This window comes from Heloderma suspectum, chromosome 16 (genome assembly GCF_057233095.1).
Source record: "Heloderma suspectum isolate Gila_16-S chromosome 16, 16-S_ref, whole genome shotgun sequence".
In the NCBI taxonomy this organism is placed as follows: domain Eukaryota; kingdom Metazoa; phylum Chordata; class Lepidosauria; order Squamata; family Helodermatidae; genus Heloderma; species Heloderma suspectum.
Genome location: NC_139473.1, coordinates 15,664,856 through 15,692,659, shown reverse-complemented (window position 1 = coordinate 15,692,659; position 27,804 = coordinate 15,664,856). Strand labels below are relative to the sequence as shown.

The 27,804-nt window shown below is 46.5% G+C and overlaps 2 protein-coding genes across 5 annotated transcripts in view; one reads left to right on the top strand and one right to left on the bottom strand.

Annotated features, from left to right (window-relative positions):
- The window catches only part of RFC2 (replication factor C subunit 2), a 71,360-nt gene that overhangs the window by 19,366 nt on the left and 24,190 nt on the right, over positions 1 to 27,804 (bottom strand). For all 4 annotated transcript variants that reach the window (XM_084822473.1, XM_084822477.1, XM_084822474.1 and 1 more), the window contains one exon: positions 4,033 to 4,143. In XM_084822473.1, coding sequence (XP_084678599.1) covers positions 4,078 to 4,143 — 66 coding nt within the window. In that variant the 3' untranslated portion in view covers positions 4,033 to 4,077. The remainder of the gene's footprint in view (positions 1 to 4,032; positions 4,144 to 27,804) is intronic.
- Positions 1 to 27,804, top strand: part of LAT2 (linker for activation of T cells family member 2) — a 30,995-nt gene that overhangs the window by 1,755 nt on the left and 1,436 nt on the right. Inside the window, exons 2-12 of the mRNA XM_084822479.1 lie at positions 11,939 to 12,176; positions 15,381 to 15,493; positions 16,014 to 16,056; positions 16,666 to 16,709; positions 16,892 to 16,940; positions 17,191 to 17,228; positions 17,863 to 17,901; positions 19,602 to 19,632; positions 21,939 to 21,997; positions 24,198 to 24,254; positions 26,577 to 26,645. Coding sequence (XP_084678605.1) covers positions 15,406 to 15,493; positions 16,014 to 16,056; positions 16,666 to 16,709; positions 16,892 to 16,940; positions 17,191 to 17,228; positions 17,863 to 17,901; positions 19,602 to 19,632; positions 21,939 to 21,997; positions 24,198 to 24,254; positions 26,577 to 26,645 — 517 coding nt within the window. The 5' untranslated portion in view covers positions 11,939 to 12,176; positions 15,381 to 15,405. The remainder of the gene's footprint in view (positions 1 to 11,938; positions 12,177 to 15,380; positions 15,494 to 16,013; positions 16,057 to 16,665; positions 16,710 to 16,891; positions 16,941 to 17,190; positions 17,229 to 17,862; positions 17,902 to 19,601; positions 19,633 to 21,938; positions 21,998 to 24,197; positions 24,255 to 26,576; positions 26,646 to 27,804) is intronic.

Here is a 27,804-nt window from a genome sequence, read left to right as displayed (position 1 = left end):
CTCACAAATTCCTTTTTTTTAAAACTTCTTTAAACCTTTTTTTTGCATTTTTAAACAAACAAAAGAGATCTCAACAGAATTGTATCTAAGGCCATCAGTCAAATTAAACCATCAAAATAACGACAACACACACAAACGCCTTTGCCATCTGCCTAGAAATGAGTAGGAAGATTATACCAGTTTGCTTAATAACATCGACCAACTATCATAAATTCCTCTTCTGGTTTGCGTCAACAAATTATGAACCACCCAGAGAAGTTCAGCGATTGGGTGGTTTAAAATGTAATAATAAAATTTCAATTGTGCTGCTTTAATAACTACAGCGGTCTTCTGCAGTCTGGAGCTGCCCGGATGTTGTTAGACTCTGACTCGACTCCCAGCCCCATGCAGCCATGCTCATTGAGGGATGCTGGTAGTTGTAGTCCCACGCATCTGGAGGGCACCATGTTGGGGAAGGCAGAACTAAAAGTAAAAAACCCCCCCAAAATATTTCCCAGACGTTGCAGTTTACCCTAATTTCATTCCATGTTGGGGATTTTTCTCCACAGGTATGTTGGAATAGAACTTTTTCCATCCTTGAAAATAAAAAGGCAAAGATTCTGGCCTTGTTCAGCTAAAGGTATGTTGCTTTAGTCCGAAGAACAGAAAGCCATTATGTTGTACTTGTCTGGTCTTTAACGGGAGGCCATTCGGTGTGGGAGAGCCATAGGTAGAGTGGCCCTGTGCCCTACTTTACAGAAAAGAGTCCTCTATTTGAAAGGCTGCCCAGAATAAGTCCAGTAGACAGCAGACCGAGTAGACATACAGGTCACCTTCCCCACTAGGGTGAGAAGTATTATACTTCTATTTAATTATTATAATGATAGTAATTATTTTTTTAAATCTATACCTATAAATTATCATATGACATATTATGAAAACCTGTGGCCTTTTGGGGGTGGGTGGTGTGTTTCCTCTTTTTTGGCCATGTGTCAATGACCACCATCGCCATGGGTGCCATATTGCCAGGAGCTGGTCTGTCCGTACAGTCACAGTTTTGCAAACACTATATGGGATGAAATCTGAAACCTGCAGAAGGGGAATACCTCTTCTAGGACTGGTGAAAACATCACAAAGTGGAGAGCAGATTTTCAGTTCGCAAGAGCTCTTCATTAGGTTGGATGGGGGACCCCTTACTATTGCAATGTCTGTAGTTCATAATGCTGCAATATCTTTCAGAACATCTAAATTTCTCGCCAATGCTCTGCTGATGCGTGCCACAAAGTTTAAAGGCTGTATGGTCAACTATTCAACTTCTGATGGCTCAATAGTAGAGTTTAAATTCTATAATTATCTTTCTTTCACTGTAATTGTGTACAACGGCAAATTTGCTAAGATACAATAAATTCTTTGGTTTTGGATAATGCTGCAAAAGTGTCTCCACTTACCTGGGAGTAAGCCCCATAGAACTCAGTAGGACTTATTTCTGAGTATACATGTAGTGCAGTTAAAAGTTGTAAGATGGAGGGGAGGAGGACTAAAGCAGAGATACTTTGACCCATGGAAGTCAATTGGATTCCAGTCAGGCATTACTAATTTAACTCCCATTGAGTTCAAATGGGTCTACTCTTAACTATGATAAAATCCGGACCCAGCCCAATATTTTATTTTTTATTTACATACCACTCCGCATCTAAAACATTCTGGAGCGGTGAACATAAAAGGTAAAATAATAACAAGATAAAAAGAATTAAAACACCATATTAAAATTGTTCTTTTAAAAACAGAATACCAATCAAAACCGTGGCTGGTCAGTTAAGAAATGCTTCCTGGAATAGAGCTCGTTTCAGGTGGTGCCTGAAGCAACACAGTGTTGGCGCCTGCCTGACCTTCAGAGGCAGGTAGTTCCAAAGAAAGGGGGCCACCACACTGAAGGCTCTTCTCCCTGGCGGACTCTAATCAGGCCATAGGTCCATGTAGAACCACCGGGAGCATGTCTTAAGTTCAATATCAAGGTTCTTACTCGATTTTGTCTCCAGCCATAATCGAAACACAAAGGTCTGTGTTGTGAGGCAGGGGGCAACAAGTCTTTGTTTTAGCAAAGTGGCAGATTAATTTCAGGTGGTGCATCAGATCCAGAGTCTGGCACATTGGACAGGTTGTGGACCTCCCCCCGCCCCCGTCTGTAGAACTCCCTTGTAAGAGAGGTTAGACTGGCCCCTCATTTTTAGGACTGCACTTAAGACTCACCTGTTCCACCAGACTTTTGGTGAATTTTAACTCCTGACTGCTTGTGGACTGGTTTAATTGGCTTGTTTTACTACTGTCTGGTATTTATATTTTATATTTGGATTGTCTGTTTGAACACTGTAATCTGCCTTGGGGGCCCTTCAAGGGTTAAGTGAAAGTATATAAATGATTTTGCAAACAACCAAAAGAGTCAATGGCAGCCAAACTGTGCAGTGTTCCTAGGTCCTAGTGGGTAGTACTGTGTAGTGGTTGGAGGATGTAATCTACTAGCCACTTTGTAATCAATGGCTACTGGTCCTGATGGCTCTATGCCACCTCCAGTACCAGAGGCAGTGAGCCTATGTACACCAGTTTCTGGGGAACGTGGGTGGGAGGGTGCTGTTGCGCTCATGCCAGGCTTGTGGGTTTCCCATCGACAGCTGGTTGGCCACTGTGTGAACAGAGTGCTGGACTAGATGGACCCTTGGTCTGATCCAGCAGGGCTCTTCTTATGTTCTTAAACTAATTCCAATCCTCCGGTGGTAGAACGTCATTTTTATCCAGTTTAAACATCCCTCTCCCAGGCAGCGAAATATGGTATTCTCCAAAGCGCACAAAAATGGTGCCATGCTACAGCAATATCTTTATTAGGGCCCAACCAAAATGTCACATTGTAGTGCATGAGGTGTTTTTTCCAGTTGAGCTATATCCTCTGTTTTATTTTCCCATGAGCTGTATTCTGTTTCCATTGAGCAGCTCATGTGTGTGTAGTCAGCATGTGCTCAGTTTACGAACAGGGTCGCTTGTTTCCGGGCTTCAAACAATCTCTCTTTTTTATTGTGCGGGCAGTAATGTCGGATATCCTACACCATGTATCCTGCTCTACAGAGGACAATCTTTTATTTGAAGACATAGGAACAGGGGAAGTTGACTTGCATGGATTCAGACCCTTGGTCCATCTAGCCCAGTATTGTCGACACTGACTGGCAGCAACGGCTCTCTGGGGTTTCACGCGGGGTTTTTCCAGCCCTGCCTGGAAACGCCGGGGATCAAACCTGAGACCTTCTGCATGCAAAGCAGCAGCACTACCACGGATTTGCAGGCCTCCCCCATGACAACAACTCCTCTATTTGAAGGGCGGTCCAGTCCAACTCCAGTTTAACGATAACCATAAGGAGGAGTAGGGAGAAGTCAGACCTTGTCCCAGTCCTAGGGGGAGCTTGCTCATTAATTAATTAATTCATTCATTCCATTTATATCCCACCTTTCTTCCATCTTGAAACTCAAGGTGGCTACCTGTGGTTCCCAGGTGGTCTCCCCTCCAAGCACTGACCAGACCCAGACCCGCTTAGCTTCAGAAAGATGGCTGCCTCATGTGCCTTCAGACCAGGCCCTCGGAGCTGTAACCTGTGACACTGATTCTGAGTAAGAGGGGGACACTGTGGGAAGTCAGATGCCTGAGAATTCAGTGCTTCCTCCAGGCCTCCCACCTGGTCATGAGCCAGGACAGGGTGAGATGCAGGACACTGATACAGCCTGCCTTCCATAGCTGGGAGGCCTGACCTTGACGGAGACCAGGGACATCTTCCATGGGAACAGGGCAGCAGAGGGAGGACCCTGCACGGGAGAGGGCTTCTGAGGTGTGTCCTAAAATGTGCCGTCAGCTAAAGAGGACAGAACAGAGGCATCCGGTGAAGCACAATACGCGGTTGTGAGCAAGGTTTCCCTGCCAGGATTGAACGTCCAATAATATCTTTAGCAGCCACTCCCTGTATTTAAGCGAGAGCAATAGACAGAGTTTTCTGGAAGCAACATCTTTCTAACCTGGAAAGCTTCCTCGTCTTGCTTCTTTGATGCAACTGAGACAAGTCACTCATTCTCGCTCCAAACCACTAGCTTGTTTCCCGAACTTGAACGGGCGTATCCGAGATTCACCTGATCAAGAGAGAATGCAATGGCTTTAAGGACAGATCCCTCTAGGTGATAAGATTTACAAATCTACTGAGTGTTTTGGGCTTCAAGAATTAATATTCTTGAAGTGGTCCTTGAAATATCTCTCAAGCCAGACAACATAAATTTGGTACTAAAGAATCTAGATTTCTTGCTCAAACAGTCTAGGAGAATAACATGCATTTGCTATGATAAGGCAGATCACGGACATCCCTAAATACATGCAAGTTATAATCACTAAAAGTATAATGAAAAGAGTAGCAAGCATATTGTTAACACAGTCAAACAAAAGTTCCTCTCAGTCTAATAGTTAATATCAGAATTTCATATGTACCTAAATGGAAGGCATGGTGGACAAAGCAAGTTTAGGAACATTTGGTGGGTCCTTCATTCTCCCAGGATCTCTCAAACGGATCAAACCCTTGTCTTTTATAACCCCCATGATGTCAACATCCTCATCCTTAGTTTCAGTCCTGGTCATACCACTATTCCCATTTTCCCCAGTGTAGCCAGGTTAGCTATTGTGACCAATAACACCTAGATGAAGGTATTCCTGCTAAGCTTAGTAGCTTTCCCCTTCCAATACTTGACTGACCCACTCATGGCAACCTTCCTCTGTTTCCAAGAATACATTCCATTACTCATAGATCTCTCACAAACCACACAGAACTAGTCACATCTACACAATCCAATAAATTCTTACCAATTTCACACTCTATAATGCATATTCCACTACAGAGCTATAAACTCGTTTAGACTTACTCTGTATGCTGGACCGAAATCTGTTTAGGTCTTTTGTTAGGAAACCCTTAAACTGGTCCTGGTTAAGGAACTATGTTGTACTCTGTTCTCTGCTGATGGTTATTGGGACTGTAAAGGCTGAAAGCTGATTACTGGAATCACGGCAATAAAAGCATTACAGAAAGTTGAGCCTCAGTATCAGGAAGTCAGGATTTGACAGGAGTCTTGAAGTTCCCCAGTCATGGTTTATTTAATTCATTTTTAAGCTTGTATTTTGCCTGCTTCCCTAAAAGGGAACTCAAACAAACCAAGTACAATAATATTTAAAACCATCTTAAAAATCCAAATAAATAAACAACAAAGTTCTAGAAAGAACAGTTCAGCATAAGGGGTAAAAACACCCAAGGGCCATTGAAATCTTTTACCTAAATGGCTTCTTAAAGAGCCATTGTTTATGTATGTATGTATTTATTTCATTTCTATACCACCCAATAGCTGAAGCTCTCTAGGCGGTTCACAAAAATTAAAACCAAAGCATACACAGTAAAACCATATAAAATATATAAAACATCAAAACCACAGCACAACAGTAGAACCAGAATAAAACCAGAATAAACCCCAGCAGCAATGCAGAGATTTAAAATACAGATTTAAAACAGCAAAGCTAGAAGTCTAGAAAGCTAAAATGCCTGGGAAAATAAAAAGGTTAGGGTTTTATTCACCTGGCGCTGGAAGAAATACAATGTAGGTGCCAGGCGAACCTCACTAGGGAGCTCATTCCACAGCTGGGGAACTGTCTAACATCAGGGCCCAGTGAATATCTGTTGGCAGAGCATTCCCCAAAATGGCTGCCACCACCGAGAAGGCTCTAAACCTTGTGGCTGCCCACCTCGCTTCATGAGACCAGGGGGTCTGAAGTAGTGCCCCAGATGAGAACTAGAGCATGTAGGGAGGGACACATGGAAGAATTTTGTTGTTGAGGTACCCAGGTCCCGTGTCGCTTCAGATTAAGAAAGAGGTCCTGGGGTTGTGGTGGACAGCTTGATGACAATGTCAACCCAGTGTGAAAAAAGGCAGACTCTGTGTTAGGCATAATTAGAAAAGGAATTGAGAATAAAACTGCCAACATCATACTGACCCTTCACAAATCTGTGGTGTGACCACACTTGGAATACTGTGTACAGTTCTGGTCACCACACCTGAAAAAGGATATTGTAGAGCTGGAACAAGTGCAGAAAAGGGCAACTAAAATGATCAAGGGCTGGAGCATCTCCCCTATGAGGGAAGGTTACAACAGCTGGGATTGTTTAGCTTGGAAAACAGGAGGGTCAGGGGAGACTTGAGAGAAGTCTACAAAATGATGCCTGGTGTGGAGAAAGTGAATAGGGAGACATTTTTCTCTCCCTCTCAAAATACTAGAACCCAATAGGGTCATCCCATGAAGCTGATGGGTGGGAGATTCAGGGGAGATCAAGGGCAGGACTTCTTCACGTAGTGCAGAGTCAAACTTGAGGAATTTGCCACCTCAAGACGTAGCGATGGCCACCCATTTGGATGGCTTTAAAAGGGGGGAGACAAATTCTGGAGGAGAAGGTGATCAGTGGCTACTAGTCCTGATGGCTATGTGCTACCTCCAGTACCAGAAGCAGTATGCCCATGTGCGCCAGTTGCTGTGGAACATGGGCGGCAGGGCGCTGTTGCGCTCCTGCCCTGCTTGTGGGTTTCCCATTTGGGCAGCTGGTCGGCCACTGTGTGAACAGAATGTTGGGCTAGATGGACCCTTGGTCTGATCCAGCAGGGCTCTTCTTACGTTGGTAACACCAGCCCCTTGCATTGAGTTGTTACCACCTGGTCACAGTCTCCCCCCCCCCCGCCCCCCAATGGCGAGAAGTATTTCTATTTCAATTACAGCAATTATTTCCAAATTTGCATCTATGCATCTAAATTAGCACATGCACATTTAGCAATTCTTGATAGTCAGCAGCTTCCTCCGTTTCCTATAAAAGGTCAGGCCACAACAAATGTATTTTGGGACAGAAATGGCCACATATGCAAACAGCACGTACCTTTATGTTGACTGTCCACCAAAGTCTGTTTCTGGGTTTATCGATGTGACGGGCTCCCTATAGAGCTACGTATCAACACGCCAACGCTTTAAATGCAAACGTGTTGTCTCTCTACCGGGTCCATAAAAAGACGTTGATTGAGGAGTTTCGGTTTTCACACCAGCCCTCTTGTATTAATCACTAGCGAATGGACCCAGCTCTCCATGGGCTGATGCAGAGAAGCCTTCAAAGTTACGCAGCGTCATGCCTCCCTCGGACTCCTCTGAGGACGAGGGGGAAGGGCAGGCTCCAGACCCGGGGGAAGGGACTAGCACAGAGGTAGCTCGAGCCCCCTGAGGAGGACCCATGCCCGGCTGCAGCCTCTCCGGAGGAGTCAGGGGCGAAGTTCCACTGACCCCAGCAGAGCGAAGGCGGCTTCATGTCAAAGTGCAACGGAGGCGGGCCTCTGTCCGTTGAAGGCAGAGAGGAGGCCAGAGGACTGACGGCCAGATGCTGTCCTTGCAAGCAGGAAGCAGGCGGGGGCGAGGCCGCTGGAGAACAACGTTGTTTCCATGTGCAGGATCCAGTCAGCCCCACCTTGACCCCGAACCAGAACCTCAGCCTTGCTTGTGAATCCCTGTGTTTAGACCTTGGACTGGAACCACGACTTCTCTCTGCCACGTCATCTTGGCTTTGTTTGAACCGGTAAAGTTCCCAGCTCTGGGTGTCCCTCCTCCTTTCCCAGCCTTGGAGAGGTTCATGAGCCCGCTGGTCAGCCAGTGAGTTATTGCCGCCGTCGCCTGCCAGCTGCGGTCAGCTGGCCAGAACTGACCCACAGCAGTCGCAGTTAGACACATTCCGCCTGCCCTGTCTGAGCGAAGCCGCATCCCCTGGCATCCCTGCACTCGGCTCTTGCCACGGTGCACACCGTAGCCCCCTGATCAAGGGGCCACGCCGCTCTGTTCCTCTAAGAGCTGCCCCACCACCGTGGGTTGGAGAGGCAGCTGTATACTTCTCTCGGAACTACTCCCCGGCCTTCGGGTCACGTCTGCTGCAAAGCTATGCACTGGTTAGGCATGCCTTCCACCAGGTGAGTGAAGAAGATGGTACTGCAGGCTCCAGACATGTGGAGACAGTTGAATTAATTCAAATTAATGCGTTTTAAAAACAAAATAAGCTTGAGGTGCAGACCCCTATGCTCCCCTTAGTATGAGGTACTAGTATGGGGTACTTGGGTACTTAGTAGGAGGTACTTAGTTACTTAGGATGAGGCACTATGCTCCCCTTAGTATGAGGTGAACACCCCTATGCTCCCCTTAGTATGAGGTACTAATGCGAGGTACTTAGGTAGTAGGATGAGGTGCTTCGGATTAGGTACTTGGGCTCTTAGTATGAGGTACTTCGGATGAGGTACTATGCTCCCCTTAGTATGAGGTGAACACGCCTATGCTCCCCTTAGTATGAGGTACTAATGCGAGGTACTTAGGTACTAGGATGAGGTGCTTAGGTACTTAGGATGAGGTACTATGCTCCCCTTAGTATGAGGTGAACACACCCATGTTCCTCTTAGTATGAGGTACTAATGTGAGGTACTTAGGTATTAGTATTAAGGTACTTAGTATGAGGTACTTGGGTTCTTAGTATGAGGTACTTAGGATGAGGTACTATGCTCCCCTTAGTATGAGGTACTAGTATGGGGTACTTTGGTACTTAGGATGAGGTACTTAGTTACTTAGGATGAGGTACTTAGGATGAGGCACTATGCTCCCCTTAGTATGAGATGAACACCCCTATGATCCCCTTAGTATGAGGTACTAATGCGAAGTACTTAGGTACTAGGATGAGGTGCTTAGGATGAGGTACTTGGGCTCTTAGTATGAGGTACTTGGGTTCTTAATATGAGGTACTTAGGATGAGGTACTGTGCTCCCCTTAGTATGAGGTGAACACACCTATGTTCCTCTTAGTATGAGGTACTAATGTGAGGTACTTAGGTATTAGTATTGAGGTACTTGGGTTCTTAGTATGAGGTACTTAGGATGAGGTACTATGCTCCCCTTAGTATGAGGTGAACACACCTACGCTCCCCTTAGTATGAGGTACTAATGTGAGGCACTTAGTACTAGTATGAAGTACTTAGGATGAGATACTTGGGTACTCAGTATGAGGTACTCTGCTCCTCGTAGTATAAGGTGCTTATGCCCTATGCCCCCCCTTAGTATGCGTGCCAACAGCAGGGGCTGGTGGCTCCGATGTCAGTGGGGCGGTGAATCCGCTCCGGGTTTCAGTCGGAACCAGTCAGAACTCTAAAGGAGCCATTCATGGAGCACCTTGGAGAGCTCCTTTAGAGTTCTGACTGAAACCCGGGGCGGAGTCACCGCCCCACTGGCATCAGAGCCGCCAGCCTCCGCCGCATGCCAAGTTTCAGTCGTGTCGGCTGTACGGTCTCGGCGCTGACAGACGCACATCCTCTTGTGTTACAATCGATGCCAAGTCGGCTCGGTTGGGGAAAGCTTTGCTGGCCCCATGAACGCCTTCCAGCAGCCAGCGAAGCCGTGCCGGCTTCTGAGGAGGTTGGGGTAAAGCGTTGCCAGCTGGACTGCTGCCATGCGCTCTCCACGGGGGCTGCCTTTGAAAAGCATTTGGGGACTACAGCCAGCACAAACGCTGGTGACCAGAGTCATATGTGAAGTGGCTACACGACTCTAGGTCTGTCTAAGCTGCAGAGGCTTCCAGGACAGAGGAAGCGGTCTTACACCACGCCAGGCCATGGCCTGCCTAGCTCGGTACTGTCTTCCGTATGTTGACTGGCAGCGGCTCCCCAGCCCTACCCAGAGATGCCAGGAATGGAACCTGGGACCTTCTGCTCACAAACCATGGGCTCCTTCCTACCACTGAGCTGTCATCCCACCCTAAAGAAGCAGCGTGGGTCTAAGCTGTTATCATTTGGGGCCTGGAGCAGACATTGGATCAAAGTCTTGGTCTGAAAAAGGAAAGATTTGTCTTTTTTCGGCGGTAGGCTGTGAAGCTGAAATCACTGGCTGTGGAAGAAGAGTGTCTGTGGAATTTTCCTTTCATTTCTGGCAAGCCATCATTTCCCCCTCAGCAATTAAGTCTCTGCGTTTTTAGCTTTCTTTCCATGTGTTAAACGCTGTTTCCAGCTCTGTGGTCTGTACTGGACATTGTTTTTGACAATATAGCATGATGCTGGTGTTTGTTTCCTACCACTGCTGCTATTACCCCACCCTTCAAGCAAGTTATCAGGGCTTTTTTGAAGGGTGGGGCGATGATGCTGATAAAGATGCTGATAAAGATGCTGATAAAGATGCTGATAAAGATGCTGATAAAGATGCTGATAAAGATGCTGATAAAGATGCTGATAAAGATGCTGATAAAGATGCTGATAATGATGCTACATTATAAACAACAGTAACACTTAACACAGGCACAAGAGGATATAAAAAACAATAAAATAACTCATACATAAAAAAAAGCCAACAAAGCTATAAAACAGCGTAATATATGAGCTGGAATAAAAATATTTAAATGTAGGACTATTATTTTATGTATTTATTTATTTAAAGCATTTCAAAATAGCATTATTACAAGTTCATAAAGTCAGAAAACCATTTTAAACACGTTTCAGAATGAACCAGTTACAACAAAATGCAATTTAAAACAAGCCGATCAAAAATGTAAGTAACTAATGCATGAACTGGGCACGTTCAGCCTTGAGAAGAGAAGACTGAGGAGATATTTGATAGTGTTCTTCAAGTCCTTGAAAGGTTGTCCCAGAGAGGAAGGCCAGGATCTCTTCTCAATCATCAAGTTAATTTTTGTGAACCACCCAGAGAGCTTCGGCTATTGGGCGGTATAGAAATGAAATGAAATGAAATAAATAAATAAATAAAAAATCATCCCAGCGTGAGGACACGGAATAATGGGCTCAAGGTACAGGAAGCCAGATTCCAGCTGGACATCGGGGAAAACTCCTGGGTTGTGCAAGGCCTTAACATCCTATGGGACCTGTTTTTCTGCCCTTCTCCAAGACCACCCCCACCCCCAGTCCCCGTCCAGATACTGGCCACATTTCGCCAGATCAGCAGAATTTTGGGGTACTTAACAACAAAGGAAGAAATGCATCGCCAAAACAAAGGACAAAAGAAGACGCCAATTTGCATGACATTTGCATTTGCAAATATGTAGGTATAGGTGCAAACTTAGAAATAATAACTGTAACTAGATAGCAATGCAGTACATCTCACCCTGGTGGACAAGACTGGTGACCTGTGTGCCTTCTCGGTCTGCTGTCTGGGTGCTGAAAGTTGATGGGGCAACTTCAAGTTGCTCCCCCTTGTTAGGCTTCTTTGACTTGAAACCTCTTCAGACAGAGGCCACCTTCAAATAGAGGACTGTACCCTGTAAAGTAGGATACCTGGCCACCCTAGTCCCAGGGGAGGCAGGTCCAGGCATCAGGGCCAGAAAGGGAGAAGGAGCGGCGCTATTTGAGTCGATATACAAAAGCACCCCAGTGCTAGAACCCCAGCAGAGAGAGGGCCAACTTTGCCGCTGATGTCCCACTTCAGCCACACCGGTTGTCTGGGTTGCTGAGGCACGGCCGGCCCTACCGTTAGGCGGCGTGAAGCAGTCGCCTCAGGTGGCAGATGCTGGGAGGTGGCAGCGAGGTGTGTTAGAAAAGAGGCGTGGGTGGCCTACCCTGCACGTTAGTTAGTGTTCTGTCTCCATGTACAACGCAGGATGCTGTCCTCACCTGAATGCTGAAGGCAGATTCATCTGCCCGTCCGGCTGGCTTATGTACACGTAATGGGAGGGGGGTGCCATCTTGCTCTTTGCATCAGGCAGCAAAATACCCTGGGCCAGCCCTGCACCTTGGGGTCAATATGGGTCAGGTTGGTGGTCTTCACTTGGGGTGGGACAGGGCCTGGTGTCAGCAGTGCTTGGACCTGATGGCGTTTTTCTGTCGTATGATTCTAGAATTTCTAAAGACGGCAAGGGAGAAGTTATCTGAGCAAGAGTCCCCAGCCTTTCCTCCTCGCTCGGTGATCTGTCGCCTCGTGACTTGCTGTGTTCCCTTCAAATACTCATGCTGGGAGAGACGCAAGAGCGTGCATTGGTGGAACATCGTCCCGCAGGCCTTTGGAGCACCTGGGACTTGGCTGAGATATACCTCAAGCAAAGCGGGAAAGAAACCAGCAGACTATTTATCCCAGTGGTAACTTGCTTATTTCCTCTCACGTGTTTATCTGCCGTTTTTGTCAGGGTCAACCCTTCCCAAGGCGAATTACATAGTTAAAAAGGCCCCTATAAAAATGAAAACATCTCATTCCAATAAAACAAAACCACTGAAACAGCAGTTTAAAGACTTCTCACGGCCCCGTGAAACGCCGAGAGAAAACCGATTCGAACAATTCACAAGAGAGAATTTAAAAACCCGCAATATATCTTTCGGTGGGGAGTGGCCTTAGGAAGGCCTGCTCCCAAGCCCATTTTGATGGGGCCTTGTCACGGCGCGCAGCGTGGATTCCTTGATCAGCTGACCATTCGTATCCCCCTGCCCTTGTACCATGAGCTGGCACAGCCACGGGCAGAAAACCTCACCACCACCTTGAATTTGCTAGGAGGCCTTATAAGCAGGCGATTCTCTCAGTCTCTGCCCTCAAGAGCTTAGTCTAAATTTCATCTCTGTGCAAGACCCCCCAAAACGGGAGGGTTGGCGGTAGGGTGGAACAAGGGATAGTATAATACCTTTATTGGGGCCTTCCCCAAATTAGCGCCCTCCAGATGTGTTGGACTACAACTCCCAGCATCCCCCAGCCAACCATGCTAGCTGGGTGTTGTTGGGAGTTGTAGTCCAACACATCTGGAGGGCGCTAGTTTGGGGAGGGCTGTTTTATTGGGATCAGCCAAGATCCACCATGTGGTATGCAAGCTTGTAGGTTACACAGGACTCCTACTCAAACTGGAAAGTTACAAAAGGAGGGGGGTGCGGTGTTAAGACTCCTGTGCATTGCCAGCCTTAAGCCTCTGTTCATCCAGAAACAAATTAAGCAAGCTTACCTGGCTTACTTTCCCACAATGCTCCAGAGCAACGCTAAGTAGAGAGCATGCTGGGAAATGAAAAGGTGGCTAGAACCAGTCGCTTGCCGGAGTGCTAGGCCAGAAACAAAAATGCAGAGAGGGTCGAGGGCTGGCATCGGTAGTGGAAGCCCTGGCAGCTTTCAAAGGATCTCCGTTGCGACCTTAGTCCATCATCATAATAGTAATCATTAATAATAATTTCATTTCTATACCACCCAATAGCTGAAGCTGCCTGGGCAGTTCATAACAATTCACAAAATAGAAGACAACACAAAAATTTAAATAAACCTAATTTAAAACAATTTAAACAGCTAAATACAATTTCAGTAAAATACCAGACCTGTTCAAACAGCTGGCATAAATTCCGTACCATATGCCATTAAATACCATTAAATGCCTGGGAGTAGAGGGCAGTCTTAACCTGGCGCTGAAAAGATGACAGCGTTGGTGCCAGGCGGGCCTCAGTGGGGAGCTCGTTCTGCAATCGGGGGGCCGCCACTGAGGAGGCCCTCTCCTTTGCTGCCACCTTCCAAGCCTCCCTTGGAGGTGGCACTCAGAGGAAAGCCTCAGATGTTGACTGTAATGTCTGGGTAGTTTCAGGTCAGGAGAGGCACTCTGTCAGGTATTGTGGTCCCAAGCCGTGTAAGGCTTTATAGGTTAAAACCAGCACCTTGAATTAGGCTCAGAAACATGCAGGCAGCCAATGCAAGAGGGCCAGAATTGGTGCGATATGCTCAGAACGTCCAGTCCCGGTTATTCATCTTGCATTTTGCATGAGCCGCAGCTTCTGAACAGTCTTCAAGGGCAGCCCCACATGGCGTGCATTCTAGTTTTTTTTTTAATGCAGGCATAGGTAACCCTGGGGATACACAGAACTAAATTACTTCCCTCTCTTGCTTGTAATGTCCAGTTAGCGCAGGGGTGCACAACCTTTTTGGCCCCGGGAACCAAATCTGCCATTCGCAACACTACAGCAGCAATCCCAGCTGGTGTGGGAGCTCTAGGGAAGGGAGAACTGTCCTCTCACCCACCCCAGAGCCCCTCATGCAATTGCTGCTTAGATCAGAGACAAGGGAAGGGATTCGCTTGCTAGCACAACTGCTGTCAAGGGAAGAGCAAAGGAGAGAAGTGCTACCTCCACAGGAGATACAGAGGGGTCTGGTGGGCTTCCAGAAATGGCCTCACTTTCTGCACCCTTGCGTTAGTGGCATTCGCCAGTGGTCTGGAACTGCAGGTGCAGAACCAACAAGCAAACATTCAGCTCCGGTCCCCCGCCTGAACCTATGCTTTATTTACTTAACTGTATTTACACGTAGACAGCCCATAACACATTTTTGATGGGATTATTTAGTAACAATGCCTCCTGTTAGAAAGGCAATTGGCAGAGGGAAAAAACAAAATGCAAAATAGAATGAGCGTTTACCAGTTCCACGTGCACACAAGGCTATTCTTGGAATAAAAAAGGAGACCACCCCTTTTTCAGGGAAGAAGAGGAAAAACAGTTTGACTCACAAGTATTCTTGCATATACAGTGCAGGTACAGCGTAGAGTTTCAAATGGTTTGTTCAGGCCATTTTGTGTTCCTACACCAGAAGGAGCAAAAAAACCCGCACACGTGGAGGAGCTCGGGGCGGGGAGAGGAAGGAAGGAAGCGGAGGAGCAAAAGAAAAACTTCCTGACTGTTAGAGCAATACGACAATGGAACCCATTCCCTAGGGAGGTGGTGGGCTCTCCCACACTGGAGGCCTTCAAGACGAGGCTGGACAGCCACCTGTCGGGGATGCTCTGACTTGGATTCCTGCACTGAGCAGGGGGTTGGACTCGAGGGCCTTGTAGGCCCCTTCCAACCCTACTATTCTGTGATTCTATGATAAGAAAGAAATCACAGGAAAACACTCTGTAGGCTATAGAGATCCTAGGGCCAGCTGTGGTCAAAATTCCCATGAACTCTCTAACTGTACATCGCCCAGAGTGGCTGGGTGACCAGCCAGATGGGCGATTAATAAATTTAATAATAAATAAATAACTGCAACACTGCCCCCTTCCAGTAACTTGCAGACAAGGTTGCAATATTCCTGATGGTTTTCTGGGCGGCTCACAAAACAAATACATTAAAATAAAATACCCCATTTTGCAGGACTCTGCCCTTACCCTTATTGAATGTCATCCTAATGGTGTCAACCCATTCTCTCCCTCAATGCGTTGAGATTATTTTGAATTCAGGACGCTGTTCTCGAAAAGCGCCTGCAGTTTCTCCTGATTTGTGTGATTTGGTGAATGCCAGGTGGTGACTGGCATAGTTCTGCTTCTCCACCTGCATTGCGTTTGTGTTTTCAAGGTTGGAACTGTGGCAAGACAGAGCTATGAGCCAAGTGGAGGTGGTCTGGGGTGCCTTCTCCTTGATGTTTTTGGGGGCCCTTGTCAGCATGTGCATGAAATGTCAACGGACTGGTAAGGCTCTACCACTATACACACACAGAAACCCCTACCTCGCACCCGTGACTAGCTTCCTTTTCATCTAGAAATCTGAACCATTCATCTGGGGAGGTGTGGCTGAAATATCTCAAGTTTGTTCATAGAGACAGCAGATGGTTATGTATCATGAATGTCTCCAACGGTTGTGGAAGTCATGCCCCATAAATGGTTGAGAGACAGAAGTGGCTGGAAGTGGATCAGGGTTCAGATCTCAGCTTGGACATGTGCTTGCCAAAACTGAGGTTGTGCTGTAAACCTGCTATAGCACAACCTCAGTTTTGCCCATCTGAAATGGGCACAATAGTAACATCCAACCCACCACTCCGCAAATGTATTTTCTTCAACCTGTTTTTTTTTTCTTTTTCTTTTCAACCTCTTTATCTGGTTACTACCTTTTGCCTGTTCTTGATCATGCCTCATTATTCCCCCCCACCCATCTTCTGTATAATTTTAGTGCCTAAACGCTCTTGTATTTTTTTATCTCCTCCACCTGTAGGGAATAAACAGGAGAAGGCAACTTTTGATAGTCAGCGGAACCCGTAAGTACCTGATCTGTCCCTGGACCATCAATCGGCTCATGCCTATTTAGGTGACGGAGTCAAATCTACTTAGGAGCTATACCCACATGCCGTGAAAGCCCTACCCTTTTCTCCCAGGTATGAGAGAGGCACTCAGCGCATACTCAGATGCGCCCTTTCCCTCTGAGAGCAGTCTTCTCAGGTAATCTATGATATCTGTGGAACTCACAAGCCAGGCTTCACTCAAATCAATCACAGAAGCTGAGATTTTTGTTCTGTGTCACACGTCCTTGGCACATCTGGGCAGAATAGACTCTGACATGGCATAATGCAGCTTCCTATGGTCTTAGGAACTGGCTGAACTTAGAAGCTTAGCTGGCTGGGGGAAGACTGGGAGTTGTGGGGCCATTTTCTATCGAACCATGCACCCTAAGCAGTTCAGGAGGGAAATGTCACATCCTTGTAAATGCCTTTCAGATGCAGGGCACTTTTTCCTGTGTATTTTTTTTAAGTCTGTACCAAAATGCTAATAAATAAACTAATTGGCTGATAAGGTCAAACATTTGTCAACCAACTTCACTGCATTGTTTGTATACTGGGGCACTGGTCAAATTTTCCCTGGTCTTTCAGATGTGAAAACCCTCAGAGGTTTGAAGTGGCACGGTCCTACTCAGGTAAGTGTGTGCTTTTCTTCAACAGCTCGCAGCTTTGAACCTTCTCAACATGGATGGACACAACTGGTCCCACGTGAGCCATTTTTTTCCTATATGGCTAGCAGTATTGGCATCTTCCCCTTCGAAAGAATGACCTGATCTCATGATTTTAAATATATATATATTTCTCTTGTCTGTTGCAGTGTCAGGACAGGAGTGCGTTAAAATGCCATATGACGTGCCAAGACCAAGGTGAGCTCTGCTGTATTCGAATATTGGTCTCGCAAAGCCTTCCCCAACCACGTTCTGTCCTCATGTGTTGAACTGCGACTCCTATCATTTGCAGCCATGCTGGTTGGGGATGATAGGAGGTGTAGTCCAGCACAGCTGGAAAGCACCAGGTTCGGGGCGCCTGGACTATGCAATAGGGTAGGCCCAGCGGGCCATCTTAGGGGCAGTAATTACAGGTCCATTTCTAAATCCGTCCCTCTTTTTGGATTAGCAAAAGCAACGAACATCTTTGTACTGCACGTCACCTGGGTAAGTATTTTTTAATCATTTCATAACTTTTTAAAAACTGGATCCTGTCCATTCTTAAGCACATCCTTGAACTGAATGTCTTCCTCAATGGAATTTAAACGTGCATGGCTTGGATTAGATCATCCCCATGATGTTAAGAACATAAGAGCTGTGCTGTATCAGACCAAGGGTCCATCTAGTCCAGCATTCTGTTCACACGGTGGCCAGCCAGCTGTCGACCGGGAACCCACAAGCAGGGCGTGAGTGCAACAGCACCCTCCCACCCATGTTCCCCAGCAACTGGTGTACATAGGCTCACCGCCCCTGTTTCTGGAGGTAGCACATAGTCATCAAGACTAGTAGCCATTGCTAGCCTTTTCCTCTAGGCTATCAGTGGCATGCTTCATGAAAGAGGCCACTCCGATTTCCATTTTACAGATGGGGAACAGCGACTCTGAGCAAGCGTAGCCCAGGCCTACTTTCCTTTACTGGAGGGACTTAAGCAGAGGTTGAGGAGCTATGTGTCAGGGATTCTCTACTTGCAAGATTCCTGCACTGAGCAGGGGGTGGGACTAGATGGCCTCTAAAGGCCCTTCTGACTTCAAAATTCCATGACCCGCAAATTTCACTGACTCTTGGGGGCCTTTCATTTCAGGGACCTATGCTGAGGGCAGGTATCAAAACTGTGGAAAAGGTAAGGGTACAATTTCAACCTCTCTCAGGTGAAAAAAAGGGAGACTGAAGTTCACTGATGATCAGGGAACAAGTTACAAAATTACAAATCTGGCCCCCTTAATTCCTCTTGCTAGAAAGCCTGGGGCTGTCTAAAATTGGGGTGGATGGGAGATTCAGGAATGCAATTAAAGGGCCCCTTACCATTTCTCCCCTCTACCACCACCCCGGTAATTTGAGCCTGTCTCATTGTTTTAGGAGACAGCAGACTTGAAAATCTGGGACGGGTGACTCCTTTAAGAGCAAATGCACACTTTTATCAGCAGATACACTTGCTGCATTATTTATTTATTTCAGACAACTTCTACTCTGCTTTTCATTTTAAAAATCCCAAAGAGGTTTACAAGGTAAAATGATAAAATACAACAAAGCCAATAATTACAACCATAAAACCTCGCTAAAACGATTAAATCTCATTAAAATAACCAGTGCTTGTTATTAAAATAAGCAAGGGACGTTGACAGTACTGACAATCAGGGAGATGCCTGGGCAAACAGATGTGTCTTATTTATTTTAGAGATCACTTTTTGTTTAAAGAAAATAAATAAATCCTGAAGCCGTTTACAAGATAAAAACATAGGGATGCAGTGTAAAATCCATTCCGTCTGTTTCAAGGAATATCAGGTGCCTTTTCTTCCACAGTCCACCCATCCATGGAATCGCATTTTTTAAGGTTCCTGAATTTGCACAAATGCTCATTTGCGCAAATTCGTGAATGCGAAAATCCCCCCCAAAGTGCAGAATCTCCCCAAATATGCATTTTCACGCTTTAGCCTATGGGGAAATGTGCATTTGTGGCTGTTGTTTTATTTTTTGCATATTTTTCCATGCCAAAATTTTTGCAAAATTGGGAAAGTTAGAAAAATGGTCCGCAAATTGGTGGAATCAATCCAACAGGGGAAAATCTGATCAGCTGTGGAATACACCAGTCAGATTCATCAAAATCCAAACTCATTTGTTTCCGTTGCAGATTTCTCCAACATCCCTAGCTGTAAGTCACCTGAGTAGTGGGCGTTCTAGCCCATGGCAGAGAATGTCCAGGGCAGCTTTGGACCAACCTGACGCCTTACATATGTGTTAACTACAACTCCCAGTACTGGAAGCTGGTGGCTCCGATGTCAGTGGGACAATGAATCCACTCCGGGTTTTAGTCAGAACTCTAAAGGAGCTATCCAAGGTTCACCTTGCATAGTTCCTTAGAGTTCTGGCTGAATCCCGGAATGGATTTGAGCACCTTAGAAAGCTCTGTTAGTGTTCTGACTGAAACTCAAAGCAGAATAGAGCACCTTGGACAGCTCCTTTAGAGTTCTGACTGGTTCTGACTGAAACCTGGAGTGGATTTACCACCCTGCTGACATCGGAGCAATGACTCCCAGTATGTTGAGGGTGTTGCGTGGAGCTGTGCTTTATGCCCAGCTCTCTCGCTGCCCTGTCTTCCTCCTTGACAAGAGCACAGCCATCTTGTTTCCACGGCCCTGACTGTGTGGGTTTTTTTTTGCTCAGCTCTTTTCTCTCCTTGGCCCCTTCGTCCCTCCATTCGATATTGTCTGACCACATACATTGGTTGCCGTGCCGTCTGGGTTGGTGGGAGGCTTTGCCTGGGCTTCTTAATTGTGTGTCTGCATGATTTGTGAACTAACGGCAACTAAATTGTCCTTTCAGAGATGCAAATGGAGCTGGACGCTGCTTATGTGTAAGTCTTGGGTAGCCATAGGCTTGGGGCCAATTGGAAACTCTCCTTGCCCCTTTAGGCTTGTTTACCCTTTTTCTGGAAGGTCGATATGGAATCCTTGTCTAAGGTGGCCCTGTGTCCTACTTTACGTAAGGCCAGCAGAGGCTGGACGTTCCGATTTCCGTGGGGCTGTGAATCCATTCTGGGTTTCAGTCAGAACCATCCAGAACTCTAAAGGAGCGATCCAATGTGCTGGACATATTTGGAAGGTAGGGCTCAGCACCTTGGATAGCTCCTTTAGAGTTCAGGCTGAAACCCAGAATGAATTCACAGCTGCATGGAAATTGGAGCATCCAGCCTCTGCTGCAGAGGGCAGTCCACTTTTTAAAGGGCTGTCCAGTCCAAGTCCAGTTTAAAGGTAAGAACCCTAAGAAGAGAGAACAGGACGGGGGGTCTTGAAGTTCCCCACCCACACTTAGCACGTGCCCCCCTATGGTGAGAAGTAATTGCAGTTGTTCCTAAACTGAGCCTTAATATATAAATGCGCAATATAAATTAGCATATGCAAACTGCACGCAAATCGTTGTCCTCTTTTGTGGTGATTTGTAGGTGGCTACCTTTTCCTTGTCCCAGAGCCAAAATTATTGGATTTTTCTCAGAATTCTCAAATGGAATCTCTTGCAGCAATACTATAAGCTGCTTCACCTCTGAAAGGAGATATGGGGTTAGGGGAGGTATTGTCAGAGGAAAGGCCTTCTCAGTGGTGGCACCACTTTCTCCCAGGATGCTTGCCCAGCTCCTACTTGTATCTTACTTCGTTCCCAGGCAAAGGCCTTTTTAAATGTTCTTCTCAGCCTTTTAAATTTGAGCTGGTTTCTCTTTATCTTGGCTTTTATGGTTTTATCTTTAGTTTCTGTTTTCATGCTGCTCTTTTATAGACTTGGCTGTCTTTAGTGTTTGTTTGTATGTTTTTCATTTATTTTATTGTGGGGTGGTTGTTAGGGGTTTTCAGGGGGGAATTTGTAAGCTGCACAGGGAATTTGATAGAAGGTATAGTATAAGTCCCTGCAATTTTTAAAGTTGTACTGATTTTATTTAAAAACATTCTAGACCTTTGAGTCAAAATTTCCGCAAGACTTTACACTGAATAATTAAACCGTACAATACAAACTGTAAAAGGCACCACTAAAAAACAATTGCAGCGGCATTAAAAAAAAATAAATCAAAGGTTAAAAGCCTGGGGGGGGGAAAGAAGTTATTTACCTGGTACTTAAAAGTGTAGGTGCTGGGCAAGCCACGACCAAAAAGGCCCTGTTCCCTGCAGCCACACGTCTCATTTCAGGTGGTGGATCCTCTCTGAAGAAGGTCTTATGGTACGGGCAGGATATGGGAGAAGACATTCTCTTAGTATCCAGGTCCCAAGCTCTGTAGAGCTTTAACGTGTGAGTGGCAGCTCTTTGAACTGTGTTTGGAAACAAACGGGAAGCTGTTTCTAAGCATTGGCGAGACATGTTCTTAATGCCCTCTCCTAGTAAGTAGCGTAGCAGCTGTGTTTTGAACTAACTGCAGTTTCTGGTCGGTCTTCAAAGGCAGCCTCTCATACAACACATTGCAGTAGTCTAGCCCAGAGGTTGCCAGAGCATGGATAACTATCCGGGAGGGGATAATTAATTAGGTGGTTGGGAGTAGCCTGTCTGCCATTCTTCTCTCTCTGTGTGCTCCTCTTCTCATCTCAAGCAGCCACAGTTGCATGGGCAAAACCTTCCGTCACACCTTTTGTTGCCCTCTATGTGTAGGGCAGCAATCGGGAAGACTATTGTCCAGTCCAGCGACCTCTCTCTGATCAAGGAGATGCTTGCAGGTGGGGTGGGGAGTGACACACACAAAATTAGTGATTGCCATCAGCAGGGTGTACTAGTTAGAGGGGGAGGGGAGATGTGGTTCTCCAGATGCTGTTGGACTTCAACACCCATCAGCACCAGTCAGCATGGGCAGTGGTGAAAGATGATTGGAGTTGTAGTCCAACCACATCTGGAGGAGCACAGAGTCCCAAACCCTGAGTCAGAAAGTCAGACTAGGACTGGCGAGATCCAGGTTGAAATCCCCACTCAGTCTTGCAGCTCACTGGGTGAGCCAGGGCCAGTCCCTTTCGCTGAGTCTAACCTACCTCACAGGGTTGTTGTGAGGATAAATTGGACGCCACCCTGACCTCCTTTCAATCCGACCTGCTTTTGGTGGCCATGATACTAAATTCAGGTTGGGAATTCTTACCTCCTGTTCCAGTATCCCATTATGTTTCCCTCCTTTTCCCCCTTTCCCTGTTCTAGTGAGCCCATCCCAGGAAATCCTTATTACAACTGCAGAAAATTCGGAAGACCATCGAGTGGTAAGCTGGCCAGGGATGCGCTGTGTGTTTAGTTAACTGTGACAAGATCTACACCTTGTGTCATACGATTACGATCCCATCATGGTGACGCTATATCCCTCTTACCCATTTATACCTCGGAGGACACGGAATGGCATCTGTTGCCGTATTTTGGATAACATGGAATAAAAAGAAACAGCACGGCAAGAGTGCTATATAGAATGTGTAATGTGCCCCAAGAGTTATTTCACTATTATAAAACTGTGGTGGTGCCCACGGCATGGTCTCAAATTCCCAAATGTGTCCAGGGGTCCAAAAAGGTTGGGGACCCCTGGGGTAGACAATGCTGGATTAGATCAACCCAATGGGTTTCTTGCCATGTCAGAAACCAGGAGGCTGCCTTCTGTGCGCGCTGCATGGCACCTTAAATGTTCATGGGTGGACACACATGTGCATCACAGACGTCTCCCCCCCGGTCTGAGGCTTTTAACTTCAAGAGTCCCGAGGGAGGGAGTGGATCCCAGAAGAACGGCATTTGTCATCACTCACGATATCCAAACAGTGATAAGAACATAAGAAGAGCTGTGCTGGATCAGACCAATGGAGTTCAGCATCTTGCTTCCCACGACTGGCCAGCCAGAGGTCACCGGGAAGCCGACAAGCAGGACATGAGCTGGTGCTCTGCCATTCGGTCACGGCCCTTCCTCTAAACATTTTAAGATTCTAGTCCACATAGTTCTGGTGAAAAGGCAAATTTAAATAGGAATGTCGGAAGCTGCCTTGCACCAAGGCAAACCCTTGGTCCTTCTTACTTTAAATATAAAGTAAGATTCTAGTCCGCATAGTTCTGGTTAAAAGGCGAATTTAAACAGGAACGTCGGAAGCTGCCTGACACCAAGGCAGACCCTTGGTCCTTCTTACTTTAAATATAAAGTAAGATTCTAGTCCGCATAGTTCTGGTTAAAAGGCATATTTAAATAGGAACGTCGGAAGCTTCCTTACACCAAGGCAGACCCTTGGTCCTTCAGCAGCAGCTCTTTGGGGTTTCAGGCAGAGATCTTTTCCCAACCCTACCTGGAGAAGATGGGGGTTGAACCTGGGGCCTTTTGCATGCAAAGCTGGGGCTCTGTCACTGAGCTACAGCCCTGCCCCAAACACAGGGGAGAGTTCAGATCTTTATCTGAAAGGAGGAGTTGAGATCACAGCCACTTCCCCTGCCTGATACGTGAGCCCGGCATAACGTCCACAACAGCTTTCACGTGTATGGGACCAGGCTGCAATTTGTTTATTACCTTTCTATGCTGCCTAAAAGCCGAGGTTCTCTGGGCCATTTGCAACAATTAAAACCGTAAAACGTTACATGATGAAACCCAATATAGATGTTTTTAAAAGTACCAGGTGAAACCAAAGCCTGGGTGAAAAGGTGCGTGTTCAGGAGGCGTTTCAAAGGTGTCACGTTTTCTGCCTCCCAAACAGCACGAGGGAGGGTTTTTCGGAGGGTGGCTGCCACTACGGAAAAGGCCTGCCGTCCCGGTTCTTCATGGTGACATTTTGTTCGTTTTGGAATGACCAGCAGGACCTGCTCTGAAGATCTTAAAGGTCACCTGGGCATGTAGAAGGGAAGGCAGTCTGCTAGGTATCCTGGTCCCAAATTGTTCGTTATTATTTTATTACATTTATATCCCACCTTTTTTCCTCCTGAAGGAACCCAAGGCGGCATACGTAATCCTCCCCCTCCTCTCCATTTTAGCCTCACAACAACAACCCTGTGAGGCAGGCTGGGCTGAGAGTCTGCGACTGGCCCAAAGTCACCCAGGGACTTCATGGCCCAGATCTCCTGACTCCCAGTCCAACACTCTAGCCGCTACACCACACTGGTTTAGGGCTTTATATGATAATAACATAACCTTGTACGTGGCTTGGTAGCTCATAGGACGGCTCTGCCTGGTCAAAGATTCCTTAATTGTACAGACCAAGCGTGCAAGGTGTGTATAGGTTTGTTCAGGCATTTCACACGACGATGCTGTGTGAACAGAATGCTGGACTAGGTGGACCCTTGGTCTGATCCGGCGTGGCTCTTCCTATGAGGCAGGTAGCGGGCAGAGCCAAGGACTGAGCGAGGCACGATCCAACCCCTCAGAGGTGTGTTCAAATGTCTGAACAGTGCGAGACGGCTCTCCGTTTCATGCCATGTGAAATCTCGCCCTTCGCCCTCTTTCAGATGAAGATTCCCACTCGTATCAAAATGTGACCGGGCCGTCCCAAAGCGGCGGATGCGGTAAGTTCCGTTCATTAGCTTGGTTCTCCATCCACTTTCTCCACAACAGGCATAATTTTATAAGCCCAGCACAACGCGTATTGATGTTGTATAACATGGAGAAAGCAGATAGGGAGGTTTGTCTCCCACTCCTCATAATACTAGAACCTGGGGTCATGCCGTGAAGCCAGCTGGTGGAAGATTCAGGACAGACAAAAAGAAGTCCTTCTCCACGCAGGGAACAGTTGAACTGTGGAATTTACTGCCACACAATGTGTTGACAGCCATCAACTTAGATGATCCAGCATGGCTCTTCTTGCATCCTTATATTCTTCCTATTAATAAGACTTGCAACAAAACGTTGCAGTGGAACTCCAGCTCCTGTGTGCCTATTCGGGGCTCCTGCTGGCCTTGCTTGTAATGCTGTCCAAACCTTGGTGGTGGTGAAGTTTCAGGAAGGGGCAAGTAGGGACGTCAGAGAAATCCGCAACGGAATCAAATCAGTTTGGATTATTATGAATTTGACCCACGGATTTTGCAGCGGACTGGCTTTTCCCAAGTCGCACAGATTCCGTGCGTGGACTTGAATAGAGGCCGTGGACTTTTTTCTTTCTTTCTGGGATTTTATGCAAATCTAGTTGTAGAAAAATAGGTAAAATAAAAATAATACTGGCCGAAAATGCACATTTTCCCCTATAGGGTAGAACATGAAAATGCGCATTTGGGGGTGGAGTTGCACATTTGGGGGGCTTGCACATTTTGGGGGGATTTGCGCACTTTGGTGGGGATTTGTGCATTTTTGCAAGTGCGAATTCTCATTTGGGCAAATTTGGGAAAATGGAAAAAACCTGATTCCATCAATGAGCTGATGGTGGGATGAAAGGCAGCTGAGAATCCGCAAAATGCAGAAGGAACGGATTTTACAAAATCTGTACATCCCTGGGGTGAAGGGGAGAGGAAAAGGACACCTTTTTTCTGTCTGGTCCCCATCCCACACGCCTGCGGTGCTGAGAGGAAGCAAGTGATGATGGGACTTACTATCTCTGCCTCAGACCCTGGATAGCCACTGTCATTCAAAGCAGATTATACCGGGCTAGATGGAAAAGGCAGCTTCTATTGCGCTAGGAATGGTTCAGATTTGGGTCTGCCAAGCCCAACTGTGAACAATTTAAACTACACAGTGGAGGGAGGGAGGGAGGGAGGGAGGGAGGGAGGGAGGGTGGGAAAGGAAAAAATCTTTTTTTTTACTTTACTTCCTCCTGAAACATCTATATGTAGTGGAGGGAGGGGAGGGGAGGGGAGGGGAGGGGAGGGGAGGGTTTTTAACATCATGACATTTCCTCCAATCTTAATCCTGCTTCCAGGCTACTAGGAGACTGAGTAGGCTAATTCCGTCTTCTTTCCCCCAGCTCTTCCAGTCCCCCCCCCCCCAATCTCATTTGACACCTCAACATTCAGTATGTCCTGGAAGCTCACAGGTCCTTGTCAGGCTGTTTGGGGGTTCTTAAAAACAGTATTTTTCCTTTTAATTCACAAGCTGCATACCAAGAGATTTGTTGAGTATGTAGAAACCCCGACCTCATTTTTGGGTGGCCCACTTTCTCTTCCACACTGATAGGCACCCAACCACTGTTACACTAGAGTGTAATCGCTATTACAGCATGGTGGCATTGTCAACAACAACAAGTAGACCTGAAACAAAACATTGCAAAAATGTTTCCATTCAGGATGCCAGCCACTCAGTCATCTGTTTCTAGGATATTGTATTTCATCCCCTCAGGACCCGGTCATCAGCTTTCCATGGCCACCAAAGTCACCCAGTCCTCACTGGACTGTCTTTTGGGTTTTATCCCCCACTCAAGATATATTGTACTTCTGCAAACCTTACGGTTTCTCCGAGCCTATTGGTACCGTTCTCTTGTGTCTGAATAGTGTTGTTTTGGATCAGCACTCTCGCCTGAACATGAGTAGTAGAGGGGATGAGGACAAAGGGGGCTGGACAAATTCTTGGAGGAGAAGGCTATCAATGGCTACTAGTCCTGATGGCTGTGTGCTACCTCCAGAACCAGGGGCAGTGAGCCTATGTACACCAGTTGCTGGGGAACATGGGTGGGAGGGTGCTGTTGTGCTCATGCCGTGCTTGTGGATTCCTGGTCAACAGCTGGTTGGCCACTGTGTGAACAGGATGCTGGTCTAGATGGACCCTTGGTCTGATCCAGCAGAGCTCTTATGTCCTTAACTACAGTAATAATTGGATAGGGAAGAGAGATTGGAAATAAGATGCCAATGAACAATGCAATTTTAGCTTTCCCTCTCAATTGCGTTCTCTTTTCCTTTCGCTAGTCTTTGTGGATATGGATGTTTATGAGAACAGCGCAGAGATCCAGTTATGGAAACAGTCGCAGATTTCCGGTAAACCCTGGGGTTGTACTACTCTGATGAATCAAACACAAAGCTGTCGAATGTGGTGTGTGTGTGTGTGTGTGTAATACACACATAAATTGCTTTCTACAGCTTGGCCCAAAGGCTGGGTTTAAATTGTCAGTGATCTTGTGCCAACGTTGGGGCCCCAATCCAAGACAAAGGAAAAAAGGAGGACGATCGGAGCTGGTCCAACCATCAGCCAAGGTGATGTGGAAGATTTGGGGTGCCATCAAACAGAAGCAGTGGGGGTGAAAACAGATCCACAGGGCAATTAGCAGTAGATCCACATTGTAATCTTCCCCAACTTGACACCTTCCAGATGTGTTGGACACTCCCATCACCCCCAGTCAGCATGGCCATTGACTATGCTGGCTGCAGGTGATGAGAGCTGTAGTCCCACACATCTGCAGGGTGCATGTTTGGGGAAGGGTGACTTACTGGAGCTAAGATTAAGAGCAAACGTAATTCTGCATAGGTTAGCAGAAAAATCAGAAGAACTTATAGTCATATCTGCAAGAATTCCCTATGGCACTAGCAGCATCAGGTTTTGGAGGTAGTATTGAAACAGAGTCCATATTTTCTTTAGAGAATCGCTCTAAGGAATATATGCACAAGGTGTGCTAATTCAATTCAGTTCTGCCAAAGAAAGTAATCAGGTGTAGAAATGGTTTAAAGGGGGTGCGGGACTATTTGAATGAGTAGCAATGAAGTCTATATTCTCATTGATCTCCCCACCCACTCCCGCCCCTTCTCAAAGACTTTTTGGCCTGGTTTGCACATAACGGCAACTCAAGAGTATGGGTTGAGTACTGATTGTTGTCAAATAACGGGTGGTTGTTATGTGCAAACCCTGCATTATGGTTTAACCATGGGTTGTTAACCATGAACAACCCAGGAAGAGAACCCCTGGTTTGTTGGATTGTGAACTCCCATAGTTAAACAAGAGCATAGGGTTTGCATGTAATGACAGCCCACAATTCAACAACAACCCACGATTCAACTCAATCCGTACTCTGATGAAGGACTCCTACCACTGGAGGAAACTTTGAATCCAACTCTTAAATTCCAGCCTTGCTGATGAAAATATATTGTGTTGGTAGGGCACAAATTACTGGTAAATTCTCCTGGGATGACCATGATCTGTGCA